The sequence below is a fragment of the Dermacentor andersoni genome, chromosome 7, assembly GCF_023375885.2.
Source record: "Dermacentor andersoni chromosome 7, qqDerAnde1_hic_scaffold, whole genome shotgun sequence".
Lineage (NCBI taxonomy): Eukaryota > Metazoa > Arthropoda > Arachnida > Ixodida > Ixodidae > Dermacentor > Dermacentor andersoni.
This window is the reverse complement of record NC_092820.1, coordinates 175,805,240-175,822,000: the sequence shown is the minus strand read 5'-3', so window position 1 is coordinate 175,822,000 and position 16,761 is coordinate 175,805,240. Positions and strand designations below refer to the sequence as shown.

The following is a 16,761-nucleotide window of genomic DNA, read 5'->3' as shown; positions in this document are numbered from 1 at the left end:
GTCGCTTCTCATGTACCCATGACGCCGATTTACGCGGTAAAATAAACGAATAAGCCCCGAATAATTTTCTCTAAAAAACGGTAAGCCTATAGCCCATGAAAATATAATCTCAGCCTCGAAAAATAAGTTCTCTCGAAAGGGCTAGTTCTTCGTATCAATCGCTTCCCACGCACCCGCTGACTCCGTTTTACGCGTTAAAATAAAGGAATAGGCCCAGATTAATTTTCTCTGAAAAACCCACTATTTGAGGCCTAAGCTGGCTGCCTCAGGACAACATACTGGAGCAAAATTGTGCCACAGGACGAGGCGTGTGTGTGGTGCAAAAAATAATATAAAATAAACAAGGATGCCCTGAAACGACTCGGCACATCGTGATGAAATCCCAAGATATTCGGCCAGCAGTACGCGTAGGAAACAGTGTGTCTACCTTCCAGAGGTGCTCGTATTCGAAGAAGTTTGAAGGGATAACTAACTCTGCAGTCGAGAGAAATGAGACGATGGGAGTAGTGGTGAAAAAAGGAAAAATCGGGGCAGGGGTTGATAGAACCGGAGTCATTGCAAGCGTACTTAATGTACCATATATACGTGATGGAAATACGAATGATACATATAGGCAAAAGAAAGGGTAGATATCGATAGGTGGATTAAAACCAGATTAAATCAAGCATGCTGGGTGATTATTTGAGCCCGCCCGTTTCAAAGGGGATGCCAATAAACACGATCATCATCATCGGCGTACGCAACGTGATCACTCGCCGCTGCGATTCGAATGGCGCTGGAAGTACACCGACCCTAGAGTTACTGTATATGCTACCGCTACCTGTGGTAGCATATACAGTAACTCTAACCGACCCTTTAAACACGATTGCCCCCCCAGTTAATTTTTTTTTCTTGGCACGAGACAAGCCTTGCGAGATTTCTGGAATGTTATTTTAATAGTCCATGTTAACTTAATATTTGCCTTTAGTGTCCCTTTTAACAATTTCGAATTTCGAACCAGCCACTCATCAGCACTATCAAACGTATATATATATATTTTTTTTTCACCAGCGGGAAGGTCTTCACACGCAATTCCTTTGACGTTCGGTTCACTGCTTCGCTCCAGTGCCAGGAGGCACACCACGCCCGATGTGGGTCTCGGCGACAGGAACACGCGTCGTATCGGCGGGCTGCGCGTCGCTTCGAAACTTGGGAGCCACGAATAGCTGCGCCAGAGCGTCAACCAGCAGGTTGAGGAGCGCGGCCAGGACAATGCCCATCCTGAGCAGTAGCGTGTCCCTGTCCCTGGGCCACCGAGGCAGGCCCAGGGCGAGAGAGGCCGACGCGGCCCAGGGAAACATGAGGACCGTGGTGGCTGCAATGGGCAGCACGCAGGCGACGGCCACGGGGCGGAGCCCGCTGCCGCCGCGGAAGGCGGCCAGCTGCACAGCCAGCAGCGGCAGTTGGTACGACGCGAGCAGGCACACCACGCTGGCGTCCAGTCGGCGCTGCAGTCGCTCGGGCAGGCGCGCGTACCAGCCTCTGCGGGGGGACCGTACACACCGTCTTTTGCGATGCCCTTGTAAACGGTGTATATAGGCTGTAAATGCGTACGTCAAAGTTGTCCGCTTTAGATGCGCTATAACGGTTGCAGTTTACAAAATTGCGACATAACTTTTTGGTGCGGGAATGCGGATCTGTAAACTTCGATCATGCATCAGTTTTTATTGCTGTAGAAATTATATCGCGAATTTTCGCCGTCGCCTTCGGCGTTGCCGTGAGGTTCTGCATATATTTAGATCTATGTATGCCATGTGTTTATGCATGTCGTATATGCAAGTAGACAGCATACAACCGCCAATGTTGCTCACGTACACCAGGTCTTACATTATTGACAACAATTCCTCAGCATTTTTGAGAATCATCATCATCATCCTATTTTATTTCCACTGCAGGACTAAGGCCTCTCCCGCGATCTCCAATTACCCCTGTCTTGCGCCAGCTGATTCCAACTGGCACCCGCAAATTTTTTAAGAATGGCAGCCCGCAAAGAAATGTCATGAAACAACACTCACAGCGCATGGATTTTATCCTAAATCTTCTCACACTATTACGTATAGTGGGAAACAGTATCAGTGCTCAAACCTGAAAGTGATGTAATTTCACTGGCACTGCTTTTTCATGGGCACCGTATAGTGGTGCCTGCGCGATGTCATTACAGGCGCTACACGGCGGGTTCGAGCATTCAATTTTGGCGCAAACCGCGCGCGCCGCGTCCGCGTTATAGTCGAGGACTTGAAGCGCCACGCTAAGCCTTGCTGTCGGCCATTCGTGAGAAATCTGTTTCGTACACTCACTGTGAAGTTTAACTTTCTCTTTAAAATGCGCCAAATGACATTCAAATTGGTGCAGTGGCTTTCTCATAAAAGCATTTCTGCTTTTACATGCATTTTCTAGGTGCTATCGGAGTTGGCCTCGAGATAAAGCGACCTCTTCGATCAACCCGGACAGGGGCCGTGTTGAATAGTTTCTTTTCTCTCTCTCTCTCTCTCTCTTCGTATCAGTGCCGCGCTGTGTGTATCAGACGAAGGTGCGAACGCACAGCCATTTGATAGAAATTATTTTGTAGGTTAGCGATAAATATACTTATGTAGACTACAGTCTACATTGATGTCATCACCAGCGTCACATTTCGTGTACCACTATATATAGCATGCTGAAATGGTGAACCTTCATTTGATCTGTATCGCCAACAGCGATGTACACTCCACGTTGATCTAAATTCACTGCGAGCCAAACACAGAAGGTCACAGGAGAGAGAGAGAAAAATGTTTATTGTCTTAAAGAATTTACGTGAAATGGTCAGATCCCCTTTAGTCCAAGCTTTAGTCCAAGTTTAGGCTGGCCTAGGCTGCCCGCTTGACCCGTCTTATAAAGGACTGTTGTCCCGCCAGGTCTGAGCTGGTTAGCTGTGCCTCCAATTGCTCCACTGTGTGGCGTGTTTTATCATACGGGTGTGATTTGCAATCCCATGTAATGTGCTGTATTGTTGGTATGCTGCCGCACCACGGGCAGTCGGGCCTGTAGCGAGTGGGGTACATGGCATTTTCTAATTTAAGGGAGGGGGTGGAGCAATACCTCGGTCTGAATTTTGTGCCAGCTGGCGGCTTGCTCTCCACTGAGTTGTAGGTGAGAGGGTTTTTTCTTTTTCTGGTTGCACGCTGATGAGCGAGAATCTCCCGGGCATCCGTTGGATTGGGGTTATTACAGTGGCTTCCTGGGACCGTCCCAGTCGAGCCGGCCCGGTTAATGATACCTCGGGCTAGCGAATCGGCCAGTTCGTTCCCCTCAAGGCCTGTGTGACCTGGGCACCATACGATCCGGGGATGATGGGCGAATCACAGGAAGATGGAGATCAACAATGGTCCAGCAAGAGATATGTGCCACCGTAATGTTGCTGCAACCAATTTTTCGACAAGGGGTCTTGTCGAATCTCCAAAGAAATTCCTTGCTTGACCACTGTTGGCACAGCGTCCGCGGCGCCTGTGCATACAGGTGTATGTATTGTGCGAGGTACAGCCGACTCAACGTGCTGCGTGCGTGTCTGTTTATGGCGCATAGCGGCACTCGACCACGTAGCTGCTTCCGCTATGTGATTCTTCAACCCTGAGTGAAAGGCGCACGTTACGGACAGGATAGGATCCCAATCTGGCCGTTGTGTAGGTCACGAATCGGCGCGCAAGCCGGCCAAGGACCTGCAAGGATTGAGGCCGCTCGTGTCTATATACGGGAGCTACAAGTATATAGCGGTTCAGCACTCTTTCAACAAGTCTGTATGCGTGTGTTCTCTTTTCGTCCACTTTCTTTTCCCTTTACCATTTGGATATATCAATATTTTTTAATTACCCCGTGCTTTCCTTGCTTTCATTACCTGTTGGCTTTGTCTGCTGCTTTCGATTTTTTGTGGAAAAGGACGATTCTGGACGGAAACACACAGCACAGGATTCAACGTGTGCTACTGTCCAGTTTCAAAGTTATTGCTTTACACAACAGCGCGTAATCGAGAACAGTGTACATGACCAACCGTAATATGCAGCCGTACTTGGCTTCATGTGATTGAGGCAATATATACGGGGCGCGGGTGATCATTTTTAAGTTCTACGGACTTTTTAAAAATCGTCTGTTGCATACAACACAATTCTAGTCCTTGAGCTGGATTATTCAGAGGCGGACATGCACGAGGAATCGAAACACATGTTCAACAAATTGTACTAAATGTCACTAATTAACTTCTTAATGAATTAATTTACGCCACATAAGGGAATTTATGGATTGCAGCCAGTAAGTTGGCGAGGCGTATCCAGTTGGAATGAATTTCCAGAATGACACTACCAGTTTGGTGAGATGCACCATAAAAATCGCCGTAAAAATGCACTCTTGTTCCACTTACTTTTTCCACCAAAAAGCTGTTTTATGCATTTAAAGGCCAACTGAAACGAAATTTAACATGGGCTAAATTGACTATAGATGCCTAGCGCATACTCTCAAAGTAATCTTGGCAAAGCCGCAGGGCTGGTAAATACCTAATTTTGTTATTAGCAACTATTAAATAGCGCCTATGCAGACGACGCGTGCACCTGGCGGCAAAGCGGTAGCGATGCGAATATGAAGAATATTGAAGAACCGTACGTAACTGCTGATCTCTCAGTTGCGCCATGTTGCGCCTAGGCCCATTGCTCGCTCATCACTTGCGAGGTGACGGGCGTCACTCTCGTCGTGCGTTCTCCCTGTAGCTCTCGTGACTTGAGTAAAGGTGCCGATGCGTGGCGTGGCCTTCGGGTGCTCGAATACGTACTACTCGGTCACGAGCAACGGCTGTGCAGTACACGACGCTGAGTAGAGGAAAGCCGGACACATCCTTCATGTCCCAGCTTTCAGGGCTAAAGCGTGCACCGTAATATTATAGTCCTTATAGCAACATCGTAATTAAAGAAGTAAAACCGAAATAGACACCGTTTAGTATGAATTGCGGTTTGACGTCACGGGCTCTAAAGGCAAACCACGAAACCTCATGTCAGTTCCCGTCCACCCGTGCAATGAGGGTGGGCCGCGTGCACTGAGGACTGCGGAAGAACAGCGCGTCTGCAAACAACAAAAGCAGGAATGTGAGCGCCAACCGACTCCGCTCCCATCGTAATTATGGGTGATGTCAACATAGGCGTGTCTCGGCCAGACGGTAAGTGGTTCGTGGCGTTTCTCTTGTAAAGGTTTGGCATTCAATGTTACACAAACATCAGATGCCCACGACGCGTCATCGGTCGTGTATGGACCTCACATTGGCCAAGAACCTTTCCAGTATCGCCACAGAGCCACTGGCCGTATCATAGCGATCACAAAGCGACAGTCCCCTTGGTGACCGAATAAATCCAAAAAAGCAAACAAAGGAAGGTTAAAAATCAAGAAAGCTTTGAGTATGCAATTTAATGAAACAACAAAAAATCGTGAAAGAAATAAGTTAATTGTGTTTCTCTTTCTTTTTTTTTTCACTCTATACCTATTGCACGGATGGAAGGGAACTGAGGTAAGGCTATGTGGTTTACCTATACAGCCCGTGACGTCAAACCGCAATCCATACTAAGCCGTGCCTATTCCAGTTTTATTTTTTTATTAAGATATTCTTTTAACACAATACATACGGCGATACGCCTTGTGTATGTATATCTACAGGGTGTCCCAGTTAATGTTGACCAGGATTTTTAAGAAAAACCAAGAGCTCTAGAGATATCGTACCGATTGCATAGTATCCATAGCCGCGTGTACTTACAGTCAATATTTTTTTCATCACGAAGTATTAATTCCTTTTAATTAGTGAACATTTTAATTATTGCTTGAATCGCAAACATATCAATTACAAAGCTGTAGGGCACCTGAAATAACCTCGGAGTCAAGCATTTGTTTCGTGCTCAGCTTTGCTTTGTTGGTTTTTCCGAGAAAAAAACAAAAGCGCGCGAAACATCCAAAATACGAAATAAATACCCGCTCGCGCGCCGCTACTTAAGCCCTCCCAAGCGAATAGCCACGGATACGCGGCTTTACTAGCGGCGGCAGCTCGATACAGGGCTTCGCGCTATGTGATGGTCGCGGCATCATGAAAACACGCCGCTGACACATCGATAAGCGTAGCAGAGTCGTATACAGGGTGATTTCGAAGCCAAGAAACCGTATCTTGTTCTGTAGATAGGCGTGCCCGGAACGCATGTTCCTTTTGTTCTCTTTAGCAATAGAAACAAACCTTATGCAGGCTATGTCCATCTAATGCGTTTTGGTGGATCTGGACGGCCAACATATGCTGTTGTCGATTACGTAAACTATTTTTGCTTGACGTGTCAGTGCGTAGATAATAGACAGTTTAAGTTTAGCGTTTGCAACCGAACGTAAACGTATTACGTACGTAAAGAAATAGCGTCGTCCTCACTGCGCATGCTCGGAATGCCATTGTGTTTCTGCGGTTTACGTGCATTGTTACGATCGGCCTGCAGGGGTACTGAACTGCAAACCTTTCACAGTTGCAGTGTGAGCAATCTTCCGAGAAGCGACCTTCGAACCCTTTTCGGCCTGCTGCGACGACTGGCTTTGTAAAGCAGACAATGCGCCTCCTGCAGACAGCCAGTGGAGCCAGCGAGTCTAGCCACGTCCGGTGGACCAATTATCTTTAGTTGATTCGCTGTCGCCTTCACGGTCTACTTGGAGCAAGAGAACTCCTGGAAAAGGGTGTTTTGCGGTGATTGCTCACGGGCCCCAGAAGTCGTCACAGTCAATGGACAGACGCGGCGGCTAGCTGCGGAGTCAGCGCTGGGATCAAGAGGAGCCTGCTTGGGTCGAGCGTATCAATCCCTCTCTACGACAACCCACTCTCCTCGGTGCGTTCAGTGAAACCAAAGTGCGGAAGTGGGTGTGTGAACCCTCCCCCTCGAAAGGCGGGTCGGTTACGATGACTTTGGACGCTCCCGTTAGACGAAGGTTGAACGGCCGTTTTCCCTCACTATGGATCTAGGGAGGACAGAGGGTTTTTAAGCAGCCGTTGTCGGCTGTTCGGTGTGCTTTCTTTTTCAGTCTGATTAAATATAACGTTCTTCACCCTTCATGTAGGTACTGTAAATAAATCCCATATTCCTCGTTCTCGATGAGAACAAGTCACTCCCTTCAACAACGTCCTTAGCGTGGATGAGTTGGACGACGGCATGGGCCAGCTACCACTTAATGCATGCCAGACCCCAACTCTTACAGCATGCGCTATGATAACGTATACGTTATTTGGCGAGTTTGACGTTCGTAATGTTTACGGATGCTAAGAAATAGCGTTGTCAAACATGGCGGCACCCATAGCTCCCGCATCAGCTTGAATACTCGTAATGGCTACGCTCTCACTCGCTTTGATCATCATTTTGCAATGAGCTTGCGCTTTCTCTAAACTCACCTGAGAGGCTAGTTATGAGCGCATAGCGCGTCCATTTTCTGAGATCGTTCGGAGATACTGGCGCCCGTAGGCCTAGCGAGACGCGTCCATAATAGCAACAGCAAGATTGTTGCTAATGGATCGTCTTGGCTTGGATACGTTTGGCGCAGACACCAGTCGGCGCCCTGTTTCATAACCTCTTCTTTACGTTTGCGTTTCCGTGCGGTAAACTAAAGGACTTGAAAGGACGCGCACCGTAACGTCCCGCAGAGGTGCTTACGTTTAACGTAGGTAAGGCGACAAACGCTATTCTAAAACTGTCCAATAACGGGAGATCTCAACGGTACCACGCCGGTGACCTGCTCTTCAAGAAGAAAGTCATGCCCTTCACGAATGATCAGAAGGCTAAATGATCCTGGCTGTGGGCGAGCGTACGGCGACAAGAGGAAGGCAGCCAAGCTATTCCGGATGTGGCATTGTGGAGGACGCCCTAGTCCGTCAACAATACTTAGAACGTACGAAGCCCGTGCGCAACAGGTAGCTTCACAAGAAAGTGACACAGGACTGCGACGGTAGTTCAAGAAGCGGAAACGGATGTTTTGGCATTCTTTGCTGCTAACCTTCAGGGTAGTGTGCGCGACACCAGTGCGGAGGCCGGAACATCAATGTCATCAGTGTGGAGGATTTTAAAAATAATGGTCGTATGCCCCCATACCATGTAGATCTTCATCAAAAACTTGAAGACCGAGATTTTGACAACAGACTTGACTTTACCAATTGGATTTTCACGAAATGTAAAGAAGAACCGGACTTTCGCACTCGTGTGTTTGGACGGATGAGGCTAATTTCTCCAGAAACGCACAAGGTAATCTTCACAACACGCACTACTGGAGTGAGAGGAATCCCCACTGGATGGCACAAACACGACACCAATACCACCTAGTGGTCGTTTAATGTGTGGTGCGATATTTTTGATGGCAACGTCATCGGGCCCATCTTTTTTGACAACAGATTAGAGAGTTATAGCTCAGCGGGCCAGCTGGACTCGCTGAGCTGTAACTCTCTGCTAACGACGCAACGCTACGTCAACGACATCCTCGAGGGCCCCGTGAACGACGTCAATTGCAACGTTCCACTTGCGCACCTTCGGAACACCTGGTTTCAACCCGATGGTGCCCCTGGGCAGTCTAGAATGTGGCTCGACAAGATTTTTTCTGGACAGTGGATTGGACGGCACGGACCTGGCCTGCAAGATCGCCCGACATGAAACCGCTGGACTTCTTGTGGGGCTACGCGAAAGATAGCGTGTATAGCAGCGAAACTACCACACCGGACGCGGCAAAAATAAGCAGAGTCTGCCGCGAGATTCCAACGTCGCTGGTCAAAGCTGCAACAGCACAGGTGTTGGAAAGAAGCAAGTAGTGTATTGCTTCAGACGGTGACCTGTTTGAGCACATGCTATAAGTGGCCGTGGAAAATAACCCCTCAAAACTGGTGTAAAACGTGACTGCTTAACGCACCTTCATGATGTCACCCTATCCTTGGATCAAAAAAGCTTGCCACAAAGATAGAAATAGGTACAGAACTGCTTTGTTTTGCCTCTTCTCCGGAGTTCAAGAGACAGAAAGGGTAAATGTCTAAACCAGTCAAACTTTTGCATGTTTCTTTGTGGGCGGCTGAGACGCCTTACGTGTTTCTGGTTTATTTTTTGTTGAAATAAACTCCTGAGTAGCTCTTTTCTGTTCTTCCGACAGCTGCCTTTTTTCTTTTTTGGTGTTCTTTTGCGCATTTTTTTTATTTTTTAACATTGGTTGAATTTCTTTAGTAGCTTTTTTTCATGCTGACGCTTATCGCATAGTTAGGTCGCGAAACCTCTCGAGCCATCCTGCATTAAGAAGCCTTGTACGATGCGGCGATGAACGAATGCAGCCGCATATGTTTCAAAGGTTGCTCGGAGGCGCTTGAATAGCGGCGCGCGAGCGCGCATCTATTTCATATTTCGTGGGCTTTTGTTTTAGAGCGCAGCTCTTTGGCGTCCGTTCCTGGGTTTCGCGTCGTCGTCGGCGTTGTCGTCGGCCTCGTAACCAGCTCCGCCCCCTTTCATCCCCCCAGCGCTAGCAGCGACCGACTGATACCGCTGGATGCCGCTGACGCCGCTAGAGAGTCAAGATAACGTGACTGCATAGAACACCGTCGCCGCCATGCAGAAAGAGGAGGAAAGGGTCCCCCCCCCCCTGTTCTTGTGTGGCGGATAGGGTGCTCTTCAGTTGCCGACGCGCCGGTTATTTCACGTAGGCCCCGGCACGTCGACGAATAAGTGACCACCTTCCCACGGCTAGACCTGGTTCTTAGCGCTGCGGAAGCGAGGGTATCATATTGTTTGTGTCGGCATCGGCGGCGTTGTCCCTGAAACCAACTCCGCAGCTGGGGTTGACTCACTATCGGCGTCAGCGGCATCAGCCAGTCGCTGCTATCTCTTCCCTCCTCCCTTTATCGTGTTGTCCGCTTGCTGCGCGCGCTTCTGCCCCCATCGTTTGCCGCTGGGTGTACACGCCGCCCCCCTCCCCCCTCTTCCTGCGAGTCTCCGGTTGTCAAAGCGCCGGCTCGAACTTAATTCCTTTCTTCGCTCCTCCTCCAATGCAACCCCTGTGCGGTGGCAATCAGAGAGCCAGATCGGTGGCGGCGGATCTGTATATGTGCACCGCCCGAGCCGAAATTGCCGCTGCCGTTCGCCCTGTGCGGTGGCAATCAGAGAGCCAGATCGGTGGCGGCTTGACATAAAGACAAACAGCAATTTCCTAACACTTATGCGGGAGAACATCCCGTTCCTCTCGCTCGTAACGCGTCCCACGGCTGTGACAACCTCGCGAGGCACTTGTATAGATCTCGTCTTTGAGAATCAAGCATTGGTGTACCAAGTCGAACATATATCAGTCTATTTCTCCGACCACAAAGCTTCCTTCATGACTGTCAAGAACTGTTAGTGGAGTCTTTGTTAAAGGAATACGTGTGAAAAATAAAAAAAAATTCTGTGATCATGTGTTGCTCGATTTCTTTGCCTCAATCTATCGAAAAGGTGAAACAGCTTATTTGCTGCGCTCAAATTTCGCATTAGGAAGTAACGTAATCGTCGGTAATTTTTTTTTCTTGGAAATACAACCAGGCACACTTCAGCACGAAGTAAATGCTTGATTCGGAGGCTTTTTAAGGTCCCCTACGACATTGTAATTGACATGTTTGCGATTGAAACAATAATTAAAAAGTTCACTAATTGAAATCAATTAATATTTTGTGATGAAAAAAATACTGGCTGTAAGTACACACGAGTGGAATCGGTTGCCGATATCAGCAGCTGACGTAGTCATGCAGGTAAACTTTCAGAAGCACTGAGCCAATATCTTTCGCTTACGAAAACACCGTTAACATAAACACATGGAATGTTCCGGATTGTTTCCACCCCTGTGAAATGATGGCATCTAGCTGACGTCATATATATATATATATATATTGAACCGCCGTCGCTGCTTAGTGGTTATAGGGATGGGGTGTTGGGCTGCTAAGCACGAGGTCGGGGGATCAAATCGCTGTCACGGCGGCCGCATTTCGATGGGGGCGCAATGCGAAAACACCCGTTTACTTAGATTTAGGGGCACGTTAAAGAACCCCAGGTAGTCACAATTGCCGGAATTTCCCACTAGGGCGTGCCTCATAACCAGATAGTGGTTTTGGCACGTAAAACTTCATAATTTAATTTTAATCTCTCGTGCTGTTTTCAAGTGATACTGCTGTATTTTCTCTTCCAAGTTGCTGCGTTGTATTTTCCAGCGCAAGTGTTTCTTGTATATTCCTACCTTTGTAAATCAGGAACTCTACCTGGAATTCTTTTGCAAGTGTTTCCCTATGATTTCTAGTAGCACTGCACAAAATTTTAACGCCGCTGTAATCTTTGTTGCAGGAATGAAATTTAGGTGTTCGTTGTACCAAAATGTATACACGCCCCACCCCCTTATGTAATGCCCGATCGCCATTCAGTGTAGATGAAAGGAAAAAGAGAACACAAAGAAAAGTAACCCAAAAGCCCATGTGTTTCGTCCCACACATTGGGAAATAATATCTCCAAACTGGTGTAATCCTGGAAATCTATTTCAAGTGGATACGTCTTGCAAACTCACCGGCTACAATTTGTGAATTGCAATATGGGGCGTTAATTCGTGAATTTTCGTTCACTAGTTCAATGTGCGTTTCGATTGCTCGTGCTGTCCGCCTATTGGAACAATACAGCTCGAAGACTGTGCTGTCTGCCACAGGCGATCTTTAAGACCTCCGTAATAGTGATCGTCCCGTATACGCTTCGATAAAAGACGCGCTCGCTCCGCGTGCCAGAAGGGTGTATACCTGCAGTGGAGCTGCCCGAGCAGGGCGACCTGCGCGGCCAGCCAGCACAGCGCGTGCAAGACGAATGCCGCCGCGTCCTGGCGAGGCGGCGGGGGTCCCTCCTGGCGCGACACGGCGAGCGCGGCCGTGGGGCCGCCGCACGCCACGAGCTCCAGGTACACGTGCATGCGGTCCGTGAAGGTGGCGCGCTGCGCGTACAGCACCAGCAGGGCGCAGGCCTGCAGGCACACGCTGAGCGCCACGTAGTCCAGCGTCGCAGCCCGGCAGCCGAGAACGCACCGAGCGGCCAGCGCCACCCGAGGAACGTCGGCCACCGAGTCGCACGCCAGCGGAGGCCATTGGGCGCCACCGCCGACAACGATGGCGCCGCGCTGGCTGGCCACTAGGCCTAGCGTGGCGCCGGCACACACGGTCTGGATTCCCAGCTGTCGCATCGCGGTCGCAGCCCTGTTTGCGGGCAGGCCTCCCAGCACGGACACCGAGTCTCGCACCGATGACAGCAGACCCGGGAAGTGCTTGCGCAGCACGACGAGCGTGCGATAGCTCAAGGCGTAGTGGAGCCTCTGGGCGCGCCGGACACAGGCTTCCCCCTGCATTGAAAGGCGCTACCGAGAGATGAACACCTTTAATTGATCCGAGATCCGCGAGGAAGAGTTGCCAGATCTTCAGGAGAAAAAGTAGCCGAAAAAATTCCGAGAAGTAGCCAAAAAGATGACCAACTGCGGCAAAAGCTTTAATTGGTAGCCAAAGAAGTAGCCACGGTGCGACAAACCAGCAATTGTCAATTTTTGACGTGCAAATAATGAAGAAAAAAAAGCAGGAAAGCCCGTAGTTTCCAGCGTTACTGATGGCAACACAAGTAAAAGAACAAAACAAATGTTATCTAATATTATTGTGTCATAATTTACCATAATGACTAGTTCACGTTCTTTGATAATTTTCGCCGCCCACTTTCTTGCTTTCTTCATAGCCGAAGCGGTATCGCCAGTTTCAGTACAATAAGCTCGCTGCACGCCGTCCTTGCACTACTATGACTTCAAACGTTCCCGTGCGAACTGTATGACGTCACACCAGGCACGTACGCAGGATATTTCTTTTTCTGGGGGGGGGGGGGGGGGGGCAACCCAAGGTAACTCTTCTATGCAAATGAGGGGGAGGGTACTTTTACTGGTAGAAATGTGAATAATTCGCCATAAATACCAGTAACCCGCAAACCATTCGCCATAAGTACCAGTAAACCCGCAAAAGAGAATTGAAATAACCTGTATCTCACAGGTACGCCTGTGAGATACACCTCTTCTTGGCAAACAGCGAACCACATCAAATGGACTCGCGCATGAAAGATGGGCAGGAAGAACCTTGCCAAGAAAAAGTTAACAAGCGAAAGTCCGAAATAAAGATTTCTAGTAGCGTTATTTTGAACTAGCTCTGGAAGAATGACAGAGAAATGAATATTTTTGCAACAATCACAGTTCTTTTGGATCCCTCGCCAAAACCGACTCGTGTTGTTATTTGGGAAGTTAAGTAACGATGCGTGGTCACGAGTCCCGTAAAACCGCGTAGAGAGCAGGACGCTGCGGTTCTAGGTGTACTGCGCCCACCACGGAAGGTTAGAAAAACACCCCCATTAGCACAACAGGGAAGCGGCTACGTCAGGCGGCTCGATTGATAACTGTGGAAGCGTCATTCAAAACACACGGAATTATTCTCCATATCCGGCGACGTTTTCTCTACTTCCTTTTTAAATAAAAAGATGTTAATTAATAAATATTTTTACAAACAGTTTTCGCTTTTCCTCCCTGTTTGGCTGTCACCTTGGCTTTCTCCCTTAGTAGATCGCTTAATTTCTCATCTTGCGACTGTTGTTTCCAGTTGCCAATTTTGCTCGAAAAGTGCTGTACAATTAGGGAAAACCCAAACGAGGTAACGGGTGATAGTCATATTGCTTATAGTTTGAACGGTTATTGCAATCTCTGAAGTTGGACGCTGTTTCACAATATATTATTTTCCACCTTATCTAAAGCATATGGCAGATATATGGCTCCGAGGATCTGCCAGCGTCGCGGCGAGCCTTAATCGGGGCCTTAATTAGTCGCTTAATTTCGGGGGGGCGCGGCCCCCCCCCCCGGGTACGTGCCTGCGTCACACACTTCTCTCCCTGGTACGCAGTCGCATGGTCACATATAGACATTGACACCTGTAATGTCATGGCGGCGATGACGCGTTTTTGGTCGTTGCAGTCGTTTCTGGCGCCAAGAGCCATGCTCTTCGAGATTCTCTATGGGGAACCAGCGCTGGATAGACGGTGCGTCGAAACGAGTGCGTTGCACGCCGCCCTGGTGACGAAACGCGGCATATTCCAGCCGCTCGACCGGACGACACTTCCGCGGCCGTTTTATAGTTCGTATGTTTATGTTTTCGCGCCGCTTGAAGTGGACAGTTTTCGTAAAGAAGCTAGCGCCATCAAGTGAAGAAATGACGAAAGAAGCTTTTTAAGCTTTATATGTTTTTCACAGTGTGTCGTGGCGAGCACGTGCGTTTATTTAACGGTTGCGCCGTGTGCCGTTGCCATGCTTGTGTGGCAGCCTGCCTCGCGAATCTAAGCAGCTATGGCGCCGGTCGTGCTGCGCTATGGTTTCGGAAGTATTAGTTGGCCTGAAGACATTCCATACTTCTCTGGTTAGACATAAAAAATTCTGATGTTACTTCGCCACAGCAGTCAATAAGGAAGAAAGCTTTATCGCATCAGCTGACTCGCGTAAGCAACGGTTTGAGTGCTCCGCTGCTTGATCCGTAACAACTCTGGCTACATTTAGCACTAATTACATAAGTTTACCGGATGCATGTCAGCGCCGAGTCCTCATCCGCATGCGCATTTTTAAAAACACATAGGCGGCTTAGTCGCGCGTGCGCCTGCAGTATGCGCACACAACTCGTATTACAAGGCAGCTTCCCTCCCACATAATTCTTGGCTATAAATGGATAATATTTACCTTTCGTATCGTTCGCTTGGTGCGGTGGCATTGGAAGGGGCTTGGTGGTAGTATGGCGAAGGAAAGATGGTTGGTACATATGCCGGATGGTGCATGTTATTGCTCATTTTGTTACCGACGAAATGCCGACTGCAGATTCTGCTTTTTGGTACTGGCTGCCACGGCTGACCATCTTCACTATCGAATAAACCAAGCACACACGCAAAATTCGATTTAGAAACCAGCCCGTCACCGCTTGACAGGGCGACAAGACGGGAACTTACTCCGCTCGCCCGACTGCTTGGATCCAACGCCACCACCGTTCTTGTTCGTAGGGTTCAGATGGAAAGACGCAGAAGGATACATCCTCCCTCATCCCGACGTAGTTGTGGCATGCACCTGTGTACGCAACAGTATCGTCGGCGTCCTTTTGTTTTCCTTCGACTTTCAGCGTACGCAACGCCACTACCAGTAGCAATTTTCGTCCGCGGGAGCGGCTGCATTTTGCACGTTCTGACCGCCAGGGCGGCGCTGCAGGTGTCGTGAAAACTCCAGCGCTGGTTCCCCATAGAGGTAGCCGTCGCTGGGGGTGACATTAGGCCACCACATATTGCTTCCGTCGTACTAAGGACGTAAAACCATTTCGTTTAAAATTGGTCAATTCCTGTTATTCAGAGGGAGCTGCTTGGTCCTGTTCAATTATCCATCCATGAAAGTCCCGGACTGCCTGAAACGTTGATTTCAGCCGAGTGTTGAATATTGACACGTGAACTCTATCTTTTACGGGTGAGCGCTTTTACCGTCTAAGAAATGTTATCGCTCAGCGCAGGACGCGCCTACATGTATCGGAAGTTTCTAGAATGTTATTGATGCTTCTATCCGCTGTCTGTTGTCGCCGAACCTTGTGTAATCTGGTTGCATGTATGCGCGACGCGAATGGGGCAGAACTTTGTGGAAGGCACGCGGGTCCCAGCGATTACTCTGGAGCATTCGACGACTGATGTATAAAAGCCGACGCGCTTGACACGCTGATCAGATTTAGACGATCGCCTACTGTGTTCGCCGTTGTCGCCGTTCTTTGAGCGTAGCCTGTTTTTTGTGGGCACAGGTTCGCCCAATAAACGTTAGTTTCGTCTTTCACAGTATTGCTACTGTGTTCTTTACGGTCACTACCACGTGACATCTGGTGGAGGTGCTTTGCGTTCATGTACCGGACTCCCCCACAAAGCCGTGATCCAAGCCCGAACGCGGAAGACAACACCAACGTCGCCAAGAACCAGCGAGGTAGCCGCAGGCTGTAAGGACCGCCCCCAGAGCACGGACTTTCGCCTGAGACGACCAGGAAGATCGTCGTCAAGTCATCCCCAATGGCAGCCCCGGCGTCCCCCATCGTGCTACAGCAGCCCAGGGAGCCTCCGACCTTCCGCGGTTCAACACTCGAAGATACGGAAAGCTGGCTTGACACGTGCGTACGAGAGGGTCGCTACGTTTAACAATTGGAACGGCGACGACAAGTTACGGCATGTCTTTTTCGCATTAGAAGATACCGCCAGGACGTGGTTCAAGAGTCGAGAAGCCACCTTAACGACGTGGGAGCTGTTCCGCAGCGGCTTCCTGCCGACATTTACAAGCATCGTTCGAAAAGAGTGAGCCCAAGTATACTAGAAACCAGAGCGCAGCTGCCCAATGAGACGATCGCGATCTTCACGGCGGAGATGACCCGTCTATTTCGCCACGTCGACCCGGAAATGTCTGAAGAGAAGAAAGTCCGCCTACTCATGCGTGGTGTGAAAGAGGAACTTTTCGCCGGAATGGTAAGAAGCCCACCAAAAACCGTCGACGAGTTTCTTCGCGAGGCCATGAGCATCAAGAAGACACTGGAAGCGCGGAACCGGCAATTCGACCGCCGCGCGAACTCAACAAATTACGCCGGAGTTCAATCACTGGCCACCGACGACC

At 49.2% G+C, this 16,761-nt stretch overlaps 1 protein-coding gene across 1 annotated transcript in view; it reads right to left on the bottom strand.

The window, feature by feature from the left end:
• Positions 1-815: 815 nt before the first annotated feature.
• LOC126533287 (polyamine-transporting ATPase 13A2-like) overlaps positions 816-16,761 on the bottom strand; it is a 35,290-nt gene continuing 19,344 nt past the window's right edge. The window contains exons 3-5 of the mRNA XM_055071607.2: positions 16,276-16,285; positions 11,831-12,393; positions 816-1,521 (exon numbers count right to left, since the gene is read on the bottom strand). Of these exons, the coding sequence (XP_054927582.2) occupies positions 1,089-1,521; positions 11,831-12,393; positions 16,276-16,285 (1,006 nt within the window). The 3' untranslated portion in view covers positions 816-1,088. The remainder of the gene's footprint in view (positions 1,522-11,830; positions 12,394-16,275; positions 16,286-16,761) is intronic.